This window comes from Scyliorhinus torazame, chromosome 8, assembly GCF_047496885.1.
Source record: "Scyliorhinus torazame isolate Kashiwa2021f chromosome 8, sScyTor2.1, whole genome shotgun sequence".
Lineage (NCBI taxonomy): Eukaryota > Metazoa > Chordata > Chondrichthyes > Carcharhiniformes > Scyliorhinidae > Scyliorhinus > Scyliorhinus torazame.
This window is the reverse complement of record NC_092714.1, coordinates 262590511-262614356: the sequence shown is the minus strand read 5'-3', so window position 1 is coordinate 262614356 and position 23846 is coordinate 262590511. Positions and strand designations below refer to the sequence as shown.

Below are 23846 nucleotides of genomic sequence, written 5' to 3'. Positions count from 1 at the left end.
TAGTGCAGGCAATAATAATCTCTTAATTGTCGCAAGTATGAAGTTACTGTGAAAAGCCCCTAGTCGCCGCATTCCGGCGCCCGTTCGGGTAAGCAGGTACGGGAATTGAACCCGCGCTGCTGGCCTTGTCCTGCATCACAAACCAGCTGTCTAGCCCACTGAGCTAAACCAGCCCGAATTGAGACTAGTCACAAGGAGTAACCTTCACCTATAACCCCCCCACCCCACCCCGCCTCCATTCTTCCTGCCTGTTAATTCGGAAAATAGTCATGCGAGATGTCCCACCCAGGGACCAATGCCTTGGCAAAGGTGGCTCAATGCCAGACCGAAAATATGAGCACAAATTCTCGGCTGCCACGTCAGTGCAGCACTTTGGGACTGCAGCACTGTCAGTGGATGAGGAGATGTCAAACAGAGCCCCCCCCCCCCCCCCCCCAACCTAGCTGCCCTCGGCTCTATCTCCACTGGGAGATTTCCCCAGCGTCTCTATCCCTCAAGCAACCTCAGACGATCCGGTCATTTATTTGTGGGATTGTGCTGTGTAGCTCAGTTGGCTGGGCAGCTGGTCGGTGTTGCAGAGCGAGGCCAGCAGAGTGGCTTCCAATTTCCCTACAGGCTGAGGTTATTCACGAAGGCCCCGTGTTCTCAACCTTGACCCTCGCCTGAGGTGTGGTGACCCTCAGGTTAAATCACCACCAGTCAGCTCTCTCCCCTCAAAGGGTAAAACAGCCTATGGCCATCTGGGACTATGGCACCATGACTTTGCGTGCTATGCACAAATTGGCTGCCCCATTTCCTACATTACAACAGTATTTCAAAAAGTACTTTGCTAAGGTAATGAAAGGTGCTATATAAATGCAAGTTCTTTCTTTTAATGCCTCTCCAAGAATTTTAAGCACAAGCCACCCTGAAAAATCACAAGCACAACATTCCCCGACAGAGAACACATTTCTCCTTTATTTTTTTCACATTTTGGCTCGATTTAAAAAAAAACAATTTTTTACAGCAGATATAACAACATAAAAAAACTTAGAAAAGGCCACATCTCCCCAAATGGAGATAGACTTCAGCATATTTTAAAGTGTCACTTTTTTTTTCTGGCCAACCCTTAACACCGAGTTGACACTGTGCAGTCTGTGTGGATTGTAGCAGGAACTCGAACTCCGAGTTCCTGACTCCAGATACAAAAGTTTCTGCTTAGAAATCCTTCGAGGTGATGGGGGAAGCAGAGAGGTCCCGGGACTGGCTCCAAGAGCTCCTTGCAGGAGGTTTTACCGGGTGTATTTTTGCTGTTGGTTGCTGCGAGATCTCCTTAAGATTGACTCCGGTTGCACTCCGCTGAGACCCCCCCCCCCCCTCACTCAGAGCGGAGGAGCCCTCACCCTCCAGCCCCTCCTTTCACTGGCGCTGCATCCGCAGAGTTCCTGGTCCTCTGAGCTTGGAATACCCGCTCTTTCCGTCCTTTTCCTTAACCTATAAAGGACAAAAAAAAAAAATCGACCGCTTTAACAGGAACCAACGAAATATTTATTGCACATTTCAAAATTGGGTCAATTTTACTTGAACTTCCCTTTTATCATCTTAAACTTTCCTAAACTCAACATATCCATCTTACAATCGCAGTATAAAATATATCCATATGTGTTAGTGTTTCTCCAAAGCATAAAGATTTTCGGTAGTCTAGTATTTGTTTTACAAAATGTCAAAATTGTTTTATGCATTAATATGTTGCAGAAGGATTAATGTCCAAAATGCCCCTTTTCTTTTGCAAATCTATCTTTATTTTAACTTAAAAGGGAATACATTTGTGTTTTTCGTTAGGATTTAGTCAGGACTGAGTTTAAAATGGGAGAGGGTTGTTCATTCCAGAGGGTGATCGAGTAACAGATTAATGACACGCCGTCTGTAACAGTAGAACTGTAACCAATTGGTAAGGCGATACACTCCACATCGCTGTTTGTTCTATGTGGGGGTCAGTTAGAAAAACACACTCGGCTTCCTGAAATGTTCCCTGTGTCACCGTCTCCCTCTCCGCCCCTTAATGTTCCCATTCTCAGGCACACCTGACGTCCCAAAATGTATTTTATTACCTTGTAGCTGGGAGACATGAATTTCTCGGGGAGGGGGCCACTTCTGGAGTTCAGAAAATTACACTCGTGTGATCCCCCCCCCCCCCCCCCCCAGCATCTCGCAAGTTCAAAAAGCGAACGGAGTAATTAAATGCCCGGCTAAAATAGTTACCAAAGTCAATTGGTCAACATGCAATTAAATTTAGTGTTGGCGCTCTCTCAACCCAGGTAGTAACTCACAACGTTATTTCCAGGTTTAGCTAACTCATGGTCTAGACATTACTGCGGACAAACAGGCCATTCGGCCCAACCCGTCTGTGTTGGTGTCTCCGCCCCAAAGAAGGACACGAAGAAAAAGCTTCTTAAAATGAAAATCAATGATAGAAGCCAAAGCTGGGCTTTAAACAAAAGCAGAAGAAAAAAGGCAACCGCGTCCTTGCCTTCATTTCTAAAAGGTATGACTTGCAAAAAAATACAATTCTGATTTAAAGTCACGACTCTCCTAGGGGAGCCTTTTTGGTTTATATGGGGTCTAGTGAAGAATGTTCTTTCCCCCTTAGTAAAGCAAACGACACATGTGCAATAATACATGTAGGAAATGAGCTACAATGTGTGTAATTGAATTGAGCGGTTCAGGTGGTGTTATGAACATGAAGCACGGTGCAACGCTTGATGGTTTTGCGAATGCTGGCAGAAACCATTTAATTTGATACCTCACATTTACTGCCGACAATTTACTCTTATTGATTAAATACAGTCCGCGAGTTAATATAAAAGTTTCAGCACGCCCCGTAGTGTAGAGGCGTGAGGAGCGCAAAAAGTCATGTCGAACTTGAAACCTGCATTTGACAAATTCTGTTATTTTAAGAAACGAGGTGTAATATACATTATACCTTCTGGTGAAAGTCATCCACTTAAAACATTAAACCTTTTTTTTCCATAGATGCTACATGACCCACTGAGCATTTCCAATTTTAGTTCAGAGTTCCGCACTTCTGTGCACATCATCAGTAATATTATTATTATATATACACTTATTATATACTCTTATTATATATACACACCTATTTATTTCCCGTTTGGAAAATCGAATTTGCCAACAGATTTCTAAAAGCTGCGTTTCTAAAAGCTGGCGACTTTTTCTCACAGTCTAATTAGTCAACAATAATAATTTGCCCGCCCTATAAATTCCCAGCAATTTCATTAGCGGTGGTCGACACGTGTCTATTTGTGTTATCAATTATAGTTTGGGATTTATTTATGACTGACTGTACAGAGAGAGATTAAAGACTTTTTGAAGTAAACATTTAATTTAATTCCTATTTTATTCACATTTAACAACTTTAAATCTTTGATTATGCATTAATCTCATCTATTTCCACATTTAAACATCTTCTGGGCGTGTGAGTCAGTCCTATTGATTCGATGAGTTAAACATTGGTGTAATCTTTATGTTCATCAGTAACCCCACAAGGGATTGATGAGCAGGCGCCTGTGCTAAATGTTCCACCCATTGTCTGTGAATGGTGAAAAAAATCAAATTCAAGTTCATTCCATTGTCACCACCCTTTACACCCAATTTTATTGTGCTTTAACAGACCACGATTTGCTGTTTTCTCTCCAAGTCACTTGATATCCCTGGTACCCTGGTCCACGTGGCTGGGAAGGTAGGCGTGTGACTTGGGTCCCATCCATTGTGCTCTGACCCAGGGAGCGTCCAATGAATACAAAGAGATGGGAGGGGCCAGGGGCATAGAAATGATTTTACCTCCAATCTTTCCTGTTTCCATTTGGGATGTGCCAAGTTTCCACTTGGCATGGAAGTTTTGTTCTTCGTTCTCTTTCAGCAACAAAAAATCCATAATTGAGGTATTCACTTTATCACATTGTTCCCACTATTCTTTCATCAATGGTTTCCTGAAAAAGGTTGGAATTGATATACTGCTGTGCGAGCATCAGCCTTTTCATTGTTTATAGTCTTAATAATATTTATTGTCACAAGTAGGCTTACATTAACACTGCAATGAAGTTACTGTGGAAATCCCCTAGTCACCACATTCCAGCACCTGTTCTGGTACACGGAGGGAGAATTCAAAATGTCCAAATTATTTAACAGCACGTCTTTCGGGACTTGTGGGAGGAAACCGGAGCGCCCGGAGGAAACCGACGCAGACGCGGGAGAACATGCAGACTCCGCACAGACAATGAACCAAGCTGGGAATCGAACCTGGGACCCCGGAACTGTGAAGCAACATGTCAAGTAAAATGTGCTACCGTGGTCCCATGTGCTACCGTCTTCAAGAACATTATATAAAAAAAACAGCTCAACTCTAAAAATAATCAAACTGGTATTTACACACCAACCAGCTTATGTACCAGGATGGTTGGCTGTGTGGTTTTACTGACCCAGGGTGAATTCCTGATGTATTAGTCTCATAAGCTACTTGCTTTGGAGGACAGTTCTATTAACACACGACTGCCGAAATTCTCTCAAAACAGTTTGGAAAACCTGCCAATCTCATTTGGCACAGTCTGAAGTGATTCAAATTGAAACCCATTTTGTAAAATTATTTTCATTTTGAAATTATATCCTGAGTTGAAGGACGGTGTCATATTTTTCATAACGTTTAATTTAATAAAGTAAATATTCTTAGTGGCTACTCTCTAATTTCCAGTTCAATTATTTTACTGACTGTTACAGATATTTAGAATGTTCGGACAAAAATCTTATTGCATTGCTTCCGAGTGGAGGTATAATGTTCTATTTCACTCCCCAGTGTTGCTCCCAAATTTCCTCCACACAACACATTTTACTTGACATGTTATATTCATACTGAACGTAACTGTTTCTGGTGTTTATGTAGTAGCTTTCCTGTTGAACAGGTGGACGCCATTGGTCTATTATGTCTACAATTAGAGATTGACCCACAAACAGTATTGTGTCTGCATAGCAACTAAAATCAGCTTCTCTGGGGCCTGAAGTGCCATTAACAAAATCCACTGTGTATAATTGATATAATACACACGCTTTTAACATTTTCTTCAGAATGTTTAAATTCTCCAGGTACACTTTATAAGATGACATGCTGGAGAATTGTAAATAACAAAAGCTTAGATTTTATATTAAAGAATAGACACGAATTTTTAAAATCAGCAAAGTAAACATTATGAGCACACCTTTTGTTGTTTTCATTTTAGTGTAAATCTACAGAATTTGTTATATAGATTTCTTTAAGTTATGAAAATAAATATTGACTAGAAATGCAAGATATTAATAAATAGTATGTATGACCCCATAACAGCAATTAATTACTGGATTTCAATTCATTTGAAGCATTTAAAATCAGTTTGCAGTTTCAGAAGAAACCAATCTCTAATTTTAAGCTCTTGCATTGTCATTTACAACATAATTCAGATCAGGAGCCATATAAATGCAAATAAATAAATCAGAGTTAATCACCTGTAATAATCACCATTTCTGGACATTGATTTTTGAAGGCGAGTTATTGCCTACATTCCAGTTATTGGCTGGACCAACAAAATTATTTTGGAAGTTAAAACACGACAATGCAAGGGTTTAAAGTTAGAAGCTAAGAATTGATGGGAGATTGTTACCTTTGATGCTAATAGGAGTATGGTGGCCTGTACCACATTTGATACACATCAGGCCCAATTGTCATCACATTCTTATCTCTAGTTTGGAAAGGATTATTTGACAGTTGAGACAAATAGTTCTGTGGTATTTTTGGAATACAAATTCTGGAGCTGACTATGGACAGCTGCATTTTTCTAGCTAGGATTCAACCAATTATTCCATGATGAAATGCAATAAGGACCGCATTGCTCCTCTGGCTGGCCAAGTCCAGTCTAAGAATTTGGACATTTGACCAATAGTCAGTCACTCCCAACAACAGAGAACAAATTTTAAACTCATAAAACAAAATCAAAATATGGAAATAACAGCAAACAAAACAATTTAATCCAAAATTAAATATTAAATATTAGTACGAAATCATGAAAAGGGGCTGTTTAGCACAGGGCTAAATCGGGGGCTTTGAAAGCAGACCAAGGCAGGCCAGCAGCACGGTTCAATTCCCGTAACAGCCTCCCCGAACAGGCGCCAGAATGTGGCGACTAGGGGCTTTTCACAGTAACTTCATTTGAAGCTTACTTGTGACAATAAGCGATTTTCATTTACATGTATTTTTAGCAGCAGATTCAACAATAACGTGCATGTCAGTTATGGCTCCGTTGGTAGTACTCCCATCTTTGAGATACAACGTTCTGTGTTCAAGTCCCACTTCAGGGCTTGAGCCCCAAATCCTAGGCTGATACTCCAGGTACTATACTGACGGGTGCTGCACTGTTGGAAGTGCTATCTTTCGGATGAGGCATTGAATCAAGGCCCCACTTACCTGCTTGGGTGTAAGAGATCTCATGACACTATTTTGAAGAAGAGCGGGACATAACTGTCCCCAATGTACTGGTCAATATTTGTCCCTCAACATCGTCCAAACAAATTGTCTGATCATTATCACGTTTTAGTTTGCTGTGCACAACTGGCCTGGCTGCTGTGTTTCCTACATCACAATAGTGACTCTCTCTCTCTCTCTCTACCTTTCCACCCCCCTAACCGTTCACAGGTCAGACTTTCATCTGTTTCTGTAGCTAATTATTCCTGGAAAAGGCCTCTAGTCTGTTGCCAGGGGCTTATAGCTTGCGGGGCATTACACCACATCAAGCATAGCCACACTCACACACACAGGCAAACTAAGAAGCAATTGAGCAGAACAATAGTGGCTTTTTAAAGATAAATTTAAAGAACCCAATTCATATTTTTCCCAATTAAGGGGCAATTTAGCGTAGCCAATCCACCTACCCTGCACATCTTTAGGTTGTGGGGGTCAGGCCCACGCAGACATGGGGAGAATGTGCAAACTCCACACGAACAGTGGCCCAGGGCCGGGATCGAACCCAGGTCCTCAGCGGCGTGATGCAGCAGTGCTAACCATTGTGCCACCGTGCTGCCCCAGGAACAATAGTGACCAGGATTCAAAAATACTTAATTGGCTGTAAAACATTCAGACATCTGGTGGGGTTGTGAAAAGCACTATACAAGTGCAAGTCCTCTTTTCTTTTTTGGTATCATTAATGTCAGGAGGTGATAATCAAACAAAAATTATACTGATGCAAAGAAGGTGAATTTGGAATTAGGAATGGGTGTCTAAAAGCGTAGTCAATGGAAGGTCTGAAAGGAGGACATCAAGACGAGAGGCAAAGTTGTTCAGTGAGTGAATTCCAGAGTTGGGGCCTGGACTGCTGAAGGCATTACATTAATGCTCCGGTGAAGAGAGTTGGGGATGGCCAAGAAACCCGAATTGGAGTTCTTGGGAAGGTGTACACCTGGAGAAGGTTGCAGAAATCAGGTTGGCAGGGGGAAGGCATTTGTGGAACACAAGGATGGGACTTTTAAATTCAGCATTGGTGGACTGGGCAATGCAGCAACTGATCAAACAGATTTTATGATCGGCTAAACCTTTCTGACCAAACCTTTGGTCACCCCAATTCATCTTTTGTTTGACTTGGATTTCGGTTTCTCACACCTTTGTGAAGCCAATTGGGATGCTTTTCTATGTTAAAGACAATGTACATATAGTTCTGCTGCCTCACAGCGCCAGGGACCCGGGTTAACACTGCTGCCTCACAGCGCCAGGGACCCAGTTCAATTCCAGCCTTGGGTGACTGTGTGGAGTTTATACATTCCCCCTGTGTTTGCATGGGTTTCCACTGGGTGCTCTGGTTTCCTCCCACAATCCAAATATGTGCACGTTACATGGCTTGGCCATGATAAATTGCTCCTTAGTGTCCAAAGATGTCCAGGGCTAGGTGGGGTGCTCTTTCAGACGGTTGGTGCAGACGTGGTGGGCCGAATGGCCTCCTTCTGCACTGTAGGAATTCTATGTATCTATAATGGGCAGCACGGTCGCACAGTGGGTAGCACTGTTGCTTCGCAGTGCCAGGGTTACAGGTTTGATTCCCGCTTGGGTCACTGTCTGTGCAGTCTGCACGTTCTCCCCGTGTGTGCGTGGGTTTCCTCCGGGGGCTCCAGTTTCCTCGCATAAGTCCCTAAAGATGTGCTGTTAGGTAATTTGGACATTCTGAATTCTCCCTCTGTGTACCTGAACAGGCGCCGGAATGTGGTGACTAGGGGCTTTTCACAGTAACTTCATTGCAGTGTTAATGTAAGCCTACTTATGACAAGAAAGATTATTATCATCAAGGACCTCCATTTGGATTAATTAAACTATTGACTCTTGCTCCTTAATTAGCTCTGACCCTTAAAACCTGCTGAATCTTTGATTATAGGCCGAACATTTGAAATACTTTGGAAAAAGCAGGAAATATATTATTTGTATAGTATTTCCACACAAAATCAGTCTCCTAACAAACTGAGACATAGCCTTTCAACAACTCACAGATCTCTTGTTTTGTGATTATTTGAAAGGTTATACCTCAGGTTGTTAGGAGACGGAGCTCATATAGAAATATATGTATTTACAAACATGATTATTAAAAGTGACATCAATGTGTTATTGAGCCCAAATTATGTTCCTTTTGATTGAATGGTTGTCCCTGGAATTCGTTGTCTGAAAGGGCGGTGGAATTGGGTTCAAAGTAACTTTCGAAAGGAAATAGAACAAATACTTGAAAAGGCAGCAAAAATAAAAAAGGTTATAGCGTCAGAGCAGAGCGGTGGGGATTAATTGGACAGTTCTTACAAAAGGTCAGCACAGGCACCAAGCCTCCCGCTGCTCTGTAAAATCGGTTCATTCCAGGCCAGGGTCGCTGTGCGTTCTGAACATTTTCAGATAACCTGCTTTGCTGACCTGGGCTCCACTCAGTGAGCCCCAAGCGAAAAGCTACCTACCCCTTTCCTCTGGTTGCTGAGGCAGAAGGTGCAGATGGATCTGGGCTGCGAGCCCTCGAACTCATCCTGGCTGCTGTAGACGGTGGCCAGGCACGGCTGTCCATCCAGGCACTCCTCTCCCACCAGCAGGATGTTGCCCAGGTGCGAGATGTAGCTGGAGGCCAGGCGGAGGGTCTCGATCTTGGAGAGTTTCCTGTCGGGGGGCTCGGTGGGGATGAGTGTCCGCAGGGCGCTGAAGGCGGTGTTGACGCTGTGAGTCCTGTCCCTCTCCCTGGCGTTGGCCGCCTGCCGGTGCTTCACCACCATCGTGCCCTTGGAGAACCCCACCCGCCTCCTCTTCCCAGCCCCGTTACAGCAGTCAAAAGACTGGTCGGAACCCTCGCTCTCGCTCTTGTTCTCATCGTCCGAGTGGAGGCTGATGTCCGGGTAGAAGTGCCGAGCAGCAACAGGTCGCAACATGGTGAAAGCCATGGCTGCTCCCACCACCCCCACCCCCCAACACCCTCCCCCACCCACCCACCCACCCACAGGGTCTCAATCACCCTCTCAGCGAAGGCTGGCAATGGACTCAAGCGGCGTCCCAGCTGCAAAAACACAAGAAGCCTGGACTCATGTCATTCAAACATGTTGTGATAAAACCTCCAAAGTCCATTTATAACCCGGGGGAGGGGCTTGAACAGACACGTAACTCCAACATAAGCCAATAGGAAGAGCCCTTTATCCCAACCCCCCCTCTCCCCCCCCCCCCCCCCCCCACCACCACCCCTGAGAGCAATCAATAATATGATCAATTGTGTCAGTAGCAGTTTACAAACCTGGCACTGAAGCACTCAGCATCGCCTCTCAGCTGCGTTCTCAAACTGACAAACAGACCATTTCTGTTTTCTCAAAACTTAAAAACACCTGATTCTTTATTTTGTTGTTTCATTGGGGGGGGGGGGGGTGCACCAAATTGTGTTTTGGGACCCTGGCTGTGCTCTAATACATTACGAATTGCAGCCCCCGCGTCTCCTGGTGGAATTGCTGCCGCAGAATGCGCGCCTCCCCCCCCCCCCCCCCCCCCCAAGCCAGCCATGCACTTCCCATTCCAACTTCACCGAGGTTTAATTACAAAACCCATATTCCCCCAGCTCCTTCGCGTCTGTTAAATATTGCAGCTGGCTTCTCGCTGCAGAGCGGTGTAGCCTCCTGACATTATAGAAACCAGATTCCTGACTTCTCCAAGTGCTCTCTGGCTGGCTCATTCCCCCCTCCTCGGATCCCGAGGTTTAAGATTTCAGTAGGAAAAGTTGTTGAAGAAGCAGCAGAAGCAGACAGGTAACTAACCCCCTTTTACCTTTCCTGCCCCGGCCGCAGGGACATTTAGGACTTTTTTGTTTCCTCGCGGTAGACGTGGCCGGTCTATTTTTTTTTAATGCACTTTTAAAGAAACGAATGATTTCCTATAAACCCCCAAAGAGGGAACCTTGAGGCACTGTTAGAGGAAATGGTCCATTTCATCTCGATCTGCAATTCGTCAAATAGTCACCTCATATTTTACATTTACTCTTTTTGGTACTTCTGCTCAGCTCTAATGTAGTCATTTGTGGGCGAAAGGGAGAGAGCAGAACTGGACACGGAGAGAGGGGGAAGTATATTTGAAGTGTTACCTGTATCACTAACCCGGCCGCCCACACTGTCCTGTTATCGATATCGCGGGAAAGTGACCAATTCGCTACATGGACACATACATATACGCTTATAAACACATTTACACAAATGTACACACACGTTAACACATATTTACACTCATACAAACATACACAAGTAAGGATTAACAGGATAAAACAACAAACACATACACACCGACATACTCTCAGTGATATTTGATGGTATAGTTCGCTGTTATTGCCGCTACTTTTACACCAATGCTGTCTGGAGTTACGGACAGTGATAGTGGAGTGTCTAACTTTCTCTCTATCACACGGCTCCCACTCTCACTGCCTGTCATTGGTGTGTACTGAAGTATTTGCAGACAGACATTGTAGCCGCGTGACCGCTCTCTGAACGCACCTTCCTTGGGCATGGCTTGGGACTCGAACCCGGAGCGTCTGGTTCATAGATGGACTCCCTCAAATCTCCAGCAACATAGGAACAGAGTAGGCCATTCAGCCCTTCAATGGGATCGTAGCTGATTTGCAGCCGAACCCCAGGTAGCCGATATCTTTGACTGGCGAAAATCAATCGATCTCAGATTCAAAACTTACAACTGATCCGGAACCAATTGACGTTTATAAAATAGTTCCACAATTCTGCTGCCCTGTGTGTGGACAAGTGTTTACTAATTCCACTTGTCATATCCTGTCGCTTCCAATACTTACCCCCACTCTCTGCCTCCCTCTCCCAGCCAATGCCTGAGCCAGATCAATAACTCGCCTTTAATTCCAATGGGGTTTCAACTTGGGATGGACAATACACTTGTCAGTAATGTCCATATCAGGAGAATATAGATCCGAATTGCAAAACACACTGGCACACACACACACGTGTATATATGTATATCTATGCACATACATATACAGACAGGCAGACATCATATACACAGAAAAACCTGTTTGCAAACGCACACGTACACGCTATTAAACTAGGCACTAGGCAGACGGTCGCATGTATTAGGAACAATTGAGGATAATTGAATTTTGTTGAGATTCATAAATGACACCTGATTTCGAATGGACCGGTTAGGTATTTACCTGGCAGCTGGCAACCTGAAACAGGGGAAGCGAGGGTCTCTGGAATACCAATCGCCTCTCATTATCTGTGGTTTTCTAATTTGGTCATGGTCCCAGTTTGGGACTTTGAGAAAACCCACAGTGCGGGTCTCACACACACACACACACACATACACACACAGAGTCAGGGACACTCGCTGAGCATCTGAACATCACCTTTCATTTCATTCTTGCTATCAGCCGCCGTTCTTCCTCCGCCAATTTCCGCTAAATTCTACATTCGCGGCGTTCCCAGATTCCCCCTTTTCAAATGATGGATATCTCGCTGAAACGTTGTTCCACCGCCCGAGCGGGCGAGGCTGCTGAATGAGAATGCGGCCACTCACTCCCTGAGTCACACCAAAGGACACCTGAAGTCACTGAGTCTCTGAAGGGAGATATATAAGGTAATTGGAAATAGCATTGTGATATTTAATTCGTTTCAGTTTAAAACAGAACTTGCAGGTGAGAAGGATCGACATTTAAAATAATGCTGCACTTCCCTTCCCTTTTATAATCTCGTTGGAGAGACCAGAAACCAGCTCAATTGTCCTTTCACTAAGTTTGTGAAGGATTATGCTTCACTTCAAATTCCGCGTTCTCGAGTGGAAGAACCTTTACCTTAAAGTGTTCTGTAGAACAGCCTTAGAGAGCAAAAACATCTTGAAATAAGAATTGCAGGATGGGTTAAAAGGGTTCTTCTCTGGCTCATGATTTAGTTAGTGGAAAAAACACAGTCGCTTGTAATCGTGTACTGGGTACGATTCTAAACGGCGCAAAACCTACCAGAGACTCAATTATCTAAATCCTATGGTTGGAGATACACGGATTTTTGTGTGTGACCTTTTCTGAGCAACGGTGTAATTTCAAACACGTTATTCCATAACATTGGCTTTACAGTTCAAATTTCTGATGGGACAAAATGGAAATACAGTTTTAACTTCCTTCACCGCAACGTGCCTCACTCCACTGAATAACCGCAGATCTTGCGGAGGAGGGTGACCAATGCAAATATTTATCTGTCCAGCAGCCAGTATTGGAAGCCCCCTCGCGGTTTTCTAGCGGGTACCGACCGCCCTCGCCCTGTGAGACTCCTGTTGCGGATTGTCTCAGCCTCGCCGCGGTCTGGGAGCTTGATCAGAAAGCACAGGTGCCCCTTCTTGAAACCTAGCCTTCTTGTTACCTCAATCCTCGCCCCCTTGCACAACACGCCACCGCCCAAAGAGGCAAGATGAACGGAGGGAGGGAGAGATGGGTTGGAAGGAGATTCAATAATTTACAGAGCATTTTCCACCGCTTTGCACAACCCCGTTTCATTTTAACACGAGCTGAACTTCATGTGCGAGCAGTTAAACGAATGTAAAATCGCCCCCTTACTTTTTTTAACTATTGTGGATTTTTAGATAAATATTTACTGTGCAAACAACCGCCGATTTTATTTGTTTACACAAGTGTGCTACACGTCGAAACAAAAATATTTTACTGCGTCGATCTTGTGTTCATTCAAGATGTATAGACTTTTTTTGAAACCGTTAAATTAAACCACCCACCAGTTTTATTGAAAGGAGTGGCTTTTGTACATTTGTTCCATTTCGATTTGATTTGAGTGTTTATTCGAACTGGGCCTGATATTAAATCCTGTGAGCGTCAGTATTCACCTGGTATTTCTGGTATCACTGATACCTCCTCCATGTCCATTCAACCGGTTTCAAAATAATAGTCCAATATTCAGCACGTGTGGTCTCTGTAGAGCAACCCAACCAGCCTCTCTCCTACCGCTCCCCACCCCCACCGGCGGGCTCTAAACATTTCATTCCCTCAAATGCCCAGCCAGTTTCCTTTCGAAATCATTGGTCTCGACTTCTGCCAACCCCCGTGGGCAGCAGCGCCCAGTTTCCATGTGTCACAGCGCAGAATGAGTGCAGCCTGGACTTCCTCCTATTGCCTCCTGTCTAATCAGCCGGGCACATCTATCCTAACCGTGCCGTGCAACACGCCCTGTGCAACCTGAGAGAAAAATGCTGGAAATACTCAGCAGGTCAGGCAGCAACTGCCAGAGAGAGACAGAGAGAGACAAGAGTTAACAAGGGTGGATGGCCTCTGACTTCTTTGAACAATAATATTCTTTGAATATAAAAAAATATATTCTTTGAGCATCAATCATTTCAAAATTAATAAATAGTCCCTTCTCATAAACGTGTGGGTGTCAGGTGAGGGCAGAATCTGGGCTCAGTTGTGATGCCTTCACAGTTCAATAGCCATGCGTGGAAAATAATTAGTTGGACGAGGCGACCTCCTGTCTCTGTGGGACTGTACTTCCAACAGAAGGAATAAAATTGTGGTGAGCCTGAGTATGTGTGTGTTTTATTGCTTTATCTCCTGCATACTCTCTGGAAGGTGTTATTTTCGAAAGGCTGAATACATTTTTTATCAAATCCGTGTGCCAATTTAATGGAGGCACTAACACATTATTGTCACTGTTAAAACAGCAAAGGGATTTCATCCAAAATACCTTGAAAGATTCATGGAATAATGCTTCATTGAGTGGCTTCAAGGCTTAGCTTCCCTGATTGAGGTTCTGGAAATAATGTTTCATTGTAATTTGTTTTACTTGTAATCAGCTGTAGGGTGGGGCTCACTTCTAATGTACTCAGCATTTACATGAACAAATGTAGATCAGAACATTGTTAATCTTTGAAGGTTGCAGGTTCATGTTATCCCTCTCCCCCCCACCCCCCCCCCCCCACCACCACCACACCATACAGGAGCCAGCAGAAGAGGGGAGTTGCTGAGATGGGATTTTCCGAGATTCCCCTTCCCATTAATTCTGGAAAACTGCAAGTGGTGATTGGGTCTGGATTTGCCAAGGCCAGGGAGCGGGATAACCAAGGCAATGGAATGTATAAATAACAACTGTATATTTAAAGGGCCCAGGGTATTTCCTGTGCGGTTATGCCTTCTGGTTGGGTCTTTCTTTAACTGGTCTGGCCTACATGTCATGGTTGCCACTTTTTGAATACCATCAATTTATTGGATTATTATAAAATATGCAAAACATCCTGCACCCAATATGATATCTGCTACATCAGGACAATGGTGTATTACAAGTTTTTTTTAGTTCATTTATGGGGTGTGGGCATCACTGACAAGGCCAGAATTTATTACCCATCCTTAAATGCCCATGCGAAGGTGGTGGTGAGCTGCCTTCTTAAACTGCTACAGTCCATGTGCTGTAGGTACACCCACTGTGCTGTTAGGGAGGGTGTTCCAGGATTTTACCCCAGCAACAGCGAAAGAACGGCGATATACTTTCAAGTCAGGATGGTGAGTCATTTGGAGGAGAACTTGCAGGTGGTGTTGTTCCCACATGTCTGATGCCCTTATCCATCTAGATGGTAGAGATGGGAAGGTGCTGCCGAAGGAGCATTGATGAGTTGCTGCAGTGCATTATGTAAATATTACACACCATTGCCACTGAGTATCAGTGACGATGGGTATGAATCTTTAAGGTGGTGGGTGGGATGCTAATCAAGTGGACTGCATTGTTCTGGATGTTGTCGAGCTTCTAGAGTGTTGTTGGAGCTGCACTCATCCAGGCAAGTGGAGAGTATTCCATCACACTCTTGACTTGTGCCTTGTAGATGGTGGGCAGGCTTTGGGGGGTCAGGAGGTGGGTTACTCTCCACAGAATTCCCAGCCTGTAGCATACTCATGTAGCAACAGTACTTATATGGCTGGCCCAGTTCAGTTTCTGGTCAATGGTAACTCCAGGATGTTGATTGTGGGGATTCAATGATGATAATGTCATTGTATGTTATGGGGAGATGATTAGATTCTCTCTGGTAGGAGATGGTTATTGCCTGCCACTTATGTGGCGCAAATGTTACTTGCTACTTGCCAGCCCAAGCCTGGATATTGTCCAGGTCTTGCACCATTTGGACATGGACTGTTTCATTTTCTGAGGAGTCGTGAATGGTGCTGAACATTGTGCAGTCATCCGCAAACATCCCCACTTCTGACCTTAGATCGAGGGAAGGTTATTGATAAAGCAAGTGAACATACTTGGGCCTGGGGCACTACACTGAGGAACTCCTGCAGTGATGTCCTGAGGCTGAGATGCTCGACCTCCAACAAGCACAACATCTTCTTTTGTGCCAGACATGAGACAAAAGAATTTCCCCCCTGGTTCCCATTGACTCCAGTTTTGCTAGGATGTCTTGATGTCATACCCGGTCAAATGCTGTCTAGTTGTCAAGGGCAGTCACTCTCATCTCATCTCTGGAGTCAGCTCCCTTGTGCATGTTTAGACCAAGGTTTTAATGAGGTCATGGCTGAATGACCCTGGCAGAACCCAAAGTGATCATCACTGAGCAGGTTACTTCTGAGTAAGTGCCACTTGATAACACTGTTGATCACCCCTTCCATCACTTTACTGATGATTGGGAGTAGCCTGACGGGACAGTAATTTGCCAGTTGGATTTGCACACAGGACATAACTGGGCAACTCCCCACATTGCTGGTGAGGTGCCAATGTTATAGCTGTACTGGCAGCTTGGCTAGGGGCACGGCTAATTCTGGCGTCTTCAGGGCTGTTGCCAGAATGTTATCAAGACCCATAACCGTTTCAATATCTAGCACCTTCAACTGTTTCTTGATATCACTTGGAGTGAATCAAATTGGCTGAAGACTGGTATCTGCCAGCTGCCATGTTGGGATTTGAAGGCGGCACCGTGGTGCAGTGGTTAGCATGGCTACCTCACGGGCGCCGAGGTCCCAGGCTCGATCCTGGCTCTGGGTCACTGTCCGTGTGGAGTTTGCACATTCTCCCCGTGTTTGCATGGGTTTCACCCCCACAAGCCAAAGATGTTTAGGGTAGGTGGATTGGCCACGTTAAATTGCCCCTTAATTAGAAAAAAAAGAATTGGGTATTCTCAATTTATTTTTTTAAAATGTTGGTAATTGTGCTCATGTTTCAAAAGCATTAGCCTGGGCCTCGGGGTTACTAGTTCACTGACATTACCACTATACCACTCCCTCCTCCTGATCCTCCTGATTTTTACAGAACTGCAACCCACTTTGGAGCACAGGGCACTTCCAAGATATCGTCCCTTAATAGAGGTCTAATGCATGACTGTGGGATCATTACATCTGATGCTATGGAGACGTTGGGCTACCACGACCCCTACCACCTAGAAGGACAAGAGCAGCAGATACCAGGGAACCCCACCACCTGGAGGTTCCCCTCCAAATGACTCACCATCCTGACTTGGAAATATATCACCGTTCCTTCACTGTCGCTGGGGCAACATGCTGGAACGTCCTCCCTAAGAGCACAGTGGGTGTACCTACACCTGAAGGACTTCAGCGGTTCAAGAAGGCAGCTCACCACCACCTTCTGAAGGGCAACTAGGGGTGGGCAATAAATGCTGGCCTAACCAGCGACACCCACGTCCCATAAATTAATTAAAACAAAAAATTGTTTATGAGTCAACTTTCGATTCAGCATGCTGGATAATGTGTGAATAGAGGACATTAGCTAGCTCATTACTGTCCTATGGTCTACCCGCATACAAACAGGAATGGTAGTATGGTGGCAATGTAACTGGACTAGTAATCCAGAGGCCTGAACTAATGCTCTGTAGCTGGGAGCTCCAATCCCACCAAGGGAACTGGTGGAATTTAAATTCGATTGATAAATCTGGAATAAAATAAGCTAGTCTCAATAATAGTGTAATGAAGCTGCCAAATAGTCATAAAAATCCATCTGATTCATTCATGTCCCTCAGCGCAGGAAATCTGCCATCCTTACCCTGTCTGGCCTACATGTGACTCAAAACTTTCAGCAAAGATGTTGACTCTTAACTGCCCTCTGATATGACCAAGCAACCACCCAGTAGTATCAAACTGCCACGGAAAAGTCTAATTTAGAAAGAAAATGGAAGGACAGTCTGGCATCGACTGAGGCACTGGAGCTTTCATAGTCAATAAGTCAAAATCCTGAACTGCCCTTCAGAACAGCACCATGCTTCTACCTTCTCCACATGGACTGCAATGGGTCAAGAAGGTTTCTCAAGGACACTTAAGGATATCCAATAGACGCTGGCCTTGCCAGCAACAATTTTAGACCATGATCAAATTTAAGAAAACACAAAACAGCAACATGACTTGCTAAGGGAGAAGCCGGGAGCTGCCCTCCAAGGTGACTCTCCACGTTTCCAACTCAGCCTCCCCAATTGTAAAGTGAGCCCTTGCGCAAAATGCTGGCATTCAAGGGCAAAGACCACAGTGCCAGGTAGGGTTACCCTATCACCCTATTGAATGGAGCAACAGAATCACTGCAACCCTAGGAAATCCAGCAAGCCTTCACTTCCTTTTCCCGCAAAATGCCAAGAGGGAGCCGAGATTAAGTAGTAGGATACACTCACCACACATATTCATGAGTGGAGATCAATAATAATCTTTAGTGTCTCAAGTAGGCTTACATTAACACTGCAATGAAGTTACTGTGAAAAGTCCCGAGTCGCCACATTCCGGCGCCTGTTCGGGTACACAGAGGGAGTATTTAGAATGTCCAATTCACCTAACAGCACATCTTCCGGGGCTTGTGGGAGGAAACTGGAGCACCCGGAGGAAACCCACGCAGACACGGGGAGAACGTGCAGACTCTGCACAGACAGTGACCCAAGCCTGGAATCGAACATGGGAACTTGGCGCTGTGAAGCAACAGTGCTATCCACTGTGCTACCGTGCCGCCCCTGGGCTGAAATGCATTAACAATGCTTTGTTAATGAACTAAATGTCTGAATTGGATCTCAGCTTTTTGCCGGAAGTTCATATTTATTGAGGTGCATTTCTATGTGGAGGTTGGTTAAGGTCAGTTGGCTCGATGGCTGGCGTGTGATGCAGAATGATTGCAACAGCGCGGGTTCGATCCCCATACTGGCTGTGATTGTTCGTGGAGGCCCTGTCACTTTGCCTTGCCCCATGCTTGTGGAGTGCTGTCCCTCAAGCTGTTCATAGCCAAAAATGTCTATCTGAGGATGAGCGATGTCTCTGGTCCTTTCGGATGATGGCTAGATGCAGATGCAGACATCTTTCAAATCCCACCCCAGGACCTGATGGCACATTCACAACGTGGCAAAACAAGTTGAGTAATAATCTTCAAATTTTTCCAATAGCAGGCGGTAAGAGAGGAAGAAACTCCCTGTCAGACATGTGCGGGAGTGAATGTTGGAGCCTTGTTGCTAACTTTTGGTTGACTCTTAATTCGTAATTTGCTCTGTTTGTTTAACCTTTGCTCTAGAGTCGCCAGGTATCTTTATGACACCGCCACGAGGTTCAAGTTCAAGTAATGATCAATAACTCAACACACCAATTAGTAAGATTCAAATCAAAGCACATTTATTATACACAGTAAATCACTACTCATGCATAAACTCTACTTTCTAGGCTATTCCTATCACTAAAAGGCCTATACTTAGCTTCGGACTGGCCCACCAGGTCAGGGGAACAAATGGCCTTTCGTTCAGGTCCTGAGTTTGCAGGATTCAAAAGCTGGTATGGACTGGTAGCTAGGAGCGCCTATCTCGTAGCGAGCGTTGACTCGAGACATACTTGGTTGGAGGCAGCGAGGCAGGTCACTGTCAAGGGTTAGTTCAAGTTGCTGAGTGACCCTGCCAAAGAAGGACAATTTGAACTTGGAGGCTTTACTTTATAGTCCCCAGGGGCTTCCCGCCCTTCGGGGCGGACCCCATACCTGGTTTCAAGTGATTGGACTACTTTCCGATCACTTGGATCGATTTCTCCAATGCTGGAGCGGTTCTCTGATCGCTGGGCGGTCCCTAAGTGTCCGTTGGCCTTCCTTTGTCTTGGCTCCTGCTGGCGCCGAGGAGTCTGGCTTGGCTTTATTCATCTTAACTTTTGCCATTGTGCCCTGGAATCGCTCATTACTATGCAGATGGCTGCTGTATTACTCTGCAGATGGCTGCTGGTTTTAGTGCTGTCTGGTTTCTTACAGGTTCCAATACACATGATTTCTGTATTTGCTAGTCTTTGCCTGTGTTGGCTGAATTTCCCTTCAGCCTTTGCGGTTCTCCATTTTAAGTCGGGACGTGGCCAACTCAGGTGGGTACACTCCATCCTTGTGATCCTAACGCGAAGCGTGAAGGATCACATAACTGCGTTGTCTTCATTCCCTGACCCGGCGAGCACTCTTCTATGGCCTCTACACTGACCATAACGATGCAAGAAAAATTTTAACTAACAATTTCTAAGTGGCGCTATGTCAAAACAGGGACATGCATTACAAAATAAAAAAACGGTACCTCTAACTATCCTTAATAAACTACACTCACTCAAACATTCAGTCATATTAACTTCCTAAACAATACAAAATGAAAGCATTTTTCCTGGCTTGGCAGTCAAGCACAGGGGTGTACAATCTTTCCATTTCTTTATTTACAAAAGAACGCAAACGAATGTCCTTTATTATAGATCGAGGGGTTCGGGGTCCTGGGGATAACTGAACATAGGGGATCTTATTCTGTATACCGGGGTGCGAGCGCGGTAGGCTCTCCTTCTCCATTTCCTCATGCGGATAGTCTGCACGGTGCTGCAGAGTATCGGCAACACTAACAGGGATTCGACTACGTAGGAAAGGGAGTACCACGTAATGAGCTTATCACACCATGATGGTGTGGTGTTGCCTGTTACTGGGCTCTGGGTGCTATGGGGAAGTGAATCATTAATGGCTGGGGGGGTGGGTTGGGGTCAGGGGGTTCGCGTTCGCGCTCATCCGGGTACACATTATGACGAAAAACACGTATGCCGTCTTCTTGTTGTCTTCGTTCCTTTTTGTCTCTTCCTTTCCGTTCCGTCTCTTTTCCTGGAGCTTCTGGGGTTCTGTGGGATCACGCATAGTTTCTGTTACTATCTTGGTTAATATCTCGTCTGTTGGTATGTCTGTCCTTTTGTGCCAATTCTTCCTTTATGATTTGCCACCATGTGTGACTCCCTCATTTAAAAAAAAAACCCGAATATTCAGGACAAGACACACTTAAAAATACTGAAACAGTGCGAGCTATCTCTCAGGCTGTGCGGTTTACCATCCAAATCTTTGAGGATGTAAATAGCATAGGGATGGCAACCTAAGGTTTGCCGGAAAACAAAACAAAACTTTTTGAACCAAAAGTGCCAAAATGAGGTGCGTATGGGCCGCGACGGGTAAGAATTGGATGGAATCCCCAGGTAGGACGGCGACCAATGCCGTGTGTGCTCTACCCGAGCGTAGCTGACCAGAGGGGCATCCTCAGGCAGGGCGGAGACCAATGCCGTTTCTCCACTGCCTGAGCAACCGGCAAGAATGGGCAAAAATGTAGTCATCGTGGGGGTTGCCGTATTGGTTCTATCTCGAACCGGAAGAGCAGTTATGAACGGGGGTCTGGCAAACTCTCAGCGGTTTTTGCCGATGAGCGTGCTGGCAAGTTCTCAGAGGTTTCGGCCGAAAAATAAGGCGTGGGGCCGTGGAAAAAATTTCCAATCTTCCAAACCACATTTAACACTAACAGTAACAAACAACATTAAACAACATGCTGCAGATTCCAACAGAAAGGACACCGTTTTCTCCCAAGCGGTTCCTTTTTAAAACATCATCTGGACACCTCAGTTATCGGTTGCGAACAGGGTCGCAAAGGGGTTCTTGCTTTGGGAGTCAGACTCAAAGTCATCATCTTCTCCCGGATGCATACTTTCGAATGTATAAGGGCTGATAGGGCTGCATGGTGCGATTTTGGGTCCATCTCGTCGTTCCGGATGAGCCTGTATGAGTTGTCGCGGTGCCAAAAGGTGGTGTCTAGTTCTATGGGGACGGAATCGTCATTGTAGGGCGGAGGTGTTTGGTGGTGTTTGTTGAAGAACGTGATGAGGAAGGGATCACTCAAATCGTGGCCAGATTTGCTGCATGTGGGTCCTGTTGCCTGGGGACAGTAGGGAGGTGAGCTGTGGCTATTGTCTGAGTCACAGTCGCTGTCGCTGCTGCTGCGGTCTGTGGGTGTTCCGGGGCGGAGTCTAGAGGTCGGGGGTGGAGTTGAGGGCGAGTCCGTGGATGTGGGTGGGCGTGTTGGGGGAGGGGAGGGATACATTTGGCTGTGGGCGGGGCGTGGTCTGCTGCGTCGAGCATGACGTGATGTGCGTGGTTGGACTGTGGGCCATATGCCTTAAGCTGGTTAATATGGAACCACGCAGTCTTTCCGTTGGGGTACTTTATTTTATAGACGGAGGGGCTTACTTTGACCGCAATGGAGTACGGACCCGAATACTTCGGTGACAGGAATGTGCTGGGGTTATAGATGGAGAGCATGACCTGCTGTCCTACCTCAAACTCAGTCGCATGCACTGCCTTGTCGAAACAGGCCTGGCTCTGTTTCTTCCGTGTGCCTAATCTTACTGCGGCTGCTAGCTGAGCCGTTTTACATTCTCCACTAACTGTTTGACTGCGTTCTCATGTGTGAGGGCCGACACTTCGGGGCTGGTCAAGTCCAATCTTAATAAAAATTCTGTGCCTTTCATGGGGCGTCCGGTCATGAGAGTGTGTGGGGTGTAACCTGTGGAAGTTTAGACAGTATTTCTCAAAAACATCAGGGCAAAAGGGAGGACTGAATCCCAAGTGGTGTTGTTTTTTTGGACCATTTTTCTGAGGGTTGATTTTAGGGTCTGATTCATGCGCTCCGCGATACGACTTGACTGGGGGTGGTATGCGATGTGGAATTTTTGGGTAATGCCAAATATCATGAGGACGTTCTTCATGACACGTCCTGTAAAATGGGAACCTTGGTCGGATTCAATGCTGCGGGGGAGTCCCCATCTCGTAAAGATGTGTTGGGTTAAGATCTTTGCGGTGGTCTTTGCCGTGTTCGTTCTGGATGGGAATGCCTCTACCCATTTCGTAAAAGTGTCTATGACGACTAATACGCATTTGTAACCATTCTTGCAAGGGGGCAATGGTTCTATAAAATCGATCTGGAGGTTAGTCCAGGGGCCATTAACGGGGCGGGTGTGACTAAGTTGAGCTTTATTTGCGTATCTGTCCGGAATGTTCTGGGCACCGATAAGGCAATTCTCAACGTAGTGCGTTACGTCTTCTTTTAAACTTGGCCACCAACAGAGCTGCCTGAGGTGGGCTGTAGTGGGATCAGTTCCCTGATGTCCATGACTGTCATGGAATAAACAAATCAGTTGATTCCTGTCCTGTTCAGGAACCACATAAAGGGTGTCTTTTAACACCACACCATCATGTGTGGTCAGTGCATTTTTAAATCTATCACAGGGTGCTGTAAATTGTCCTTTTAAAATCTCCCTGAGATTGTTATCCTGCTTCTGGGCCTGCACTAAATCCTCGATATTAATCTGCGAGACCTGAGCTGCATTCACTGGTGCGCTTTCGGAGGGTGTCCAAAAATATCTATGCCTGGGACCTGCTTTTGCCAGTGCATCGGCCTTTACATTTGCAGGGGGGGAGGAACGGTGGTGACTTCAAACTTTAACGATTCCGAATGTCCTGTTCTGTGCTTTTTGTAAAATGTGGCGGAGCAATGGGTCTGAAGGGAGGGGTTTTCCATCTGCGGAAACAAATCCTCTTGCTTTCCACAGGGGTAGGAATTCTGTAAGGCTATTGCAGACATAGAGGCTGTCCGAGTATATGTCTGCTGGGCTGGGGAAGGAATCTAGGTGATCCACAATGTACGCCATGGCTGCTAGTTCTGCCGCCTGTGCGCCAAAGTCGCCTGGTAGCTTTAGTGATATTTCTTCTAGGGCGCGTCCCTGCGCGTCCTCGACATAAATGCTGCATCCTGTAATGCGCTTCCCCTCTAATATAGTGGAAGATCCGTCCACATATATCCTTAAAGGTGCGCACGTGTCTGTGTGCTGGGGGCTCTGGGGTGAACTACCTATCTTTTGGGGGGTGTTTTCGCCATAAAGGGGCCAGTGTTGTGGTGCGGTGAGATGATTCTACATTCGTTGGGGGTGCCTGGGTACTGAAGGTTATCGGCTAAGAAAGTGTGCGTCTTTGTCCTTTTTACAGTGATGTCCCGTCCCTGCAAA

The 23846-nt window shown here is 45.5% G+C and overlaps 1 protein-coding gene across 1 annotated transcript; it reads right to left on the bottom strand.

The window, feature by feature from the left end:
- Positions 1-935: 935 nt before the first annotated feature.
- tcf15 (transcription factor 15) lies at positions 936-9476 on the bottom strand. Its single transcript, XM_072515230.1, has 2 exons — positions 8998-9476; positions 936-1473 (listed from the first exon to the last, which is right to left on the bottom strand). The coding sequence occupies exons 1-2, from the start codon at positions 9466-9468 to the stop codon at positions 1399-1401; spliced, it is 546 nt and encodes a 181-aa protein (XP_072371331.1). The 5' UTR covers positions 9469-9476; the 3' UTR covers positions 936-1398.
- Positions 9477-23846: the final 14370 nt, after the last annotated feature.

What these genes read in the sequence shown, in the direction of transcription:
- tcf15 (XM_072515230.1), bottom strand. Translation starts at nt 9,468, where the DNA reads ATGGCTTTCACCATGTTGCGACCTGTTGCTGCTCGGCACTTCTACCCG. An exon ending in TCAGCAACCAGAGGAAAGGG is followed by an intron (nt 1,474 to 8,997) that starts GTAGGTAGCTTT and finishes TGTCCTTTATAG; the next exon opens with GTTAAGGAAAAGGACGGAAA.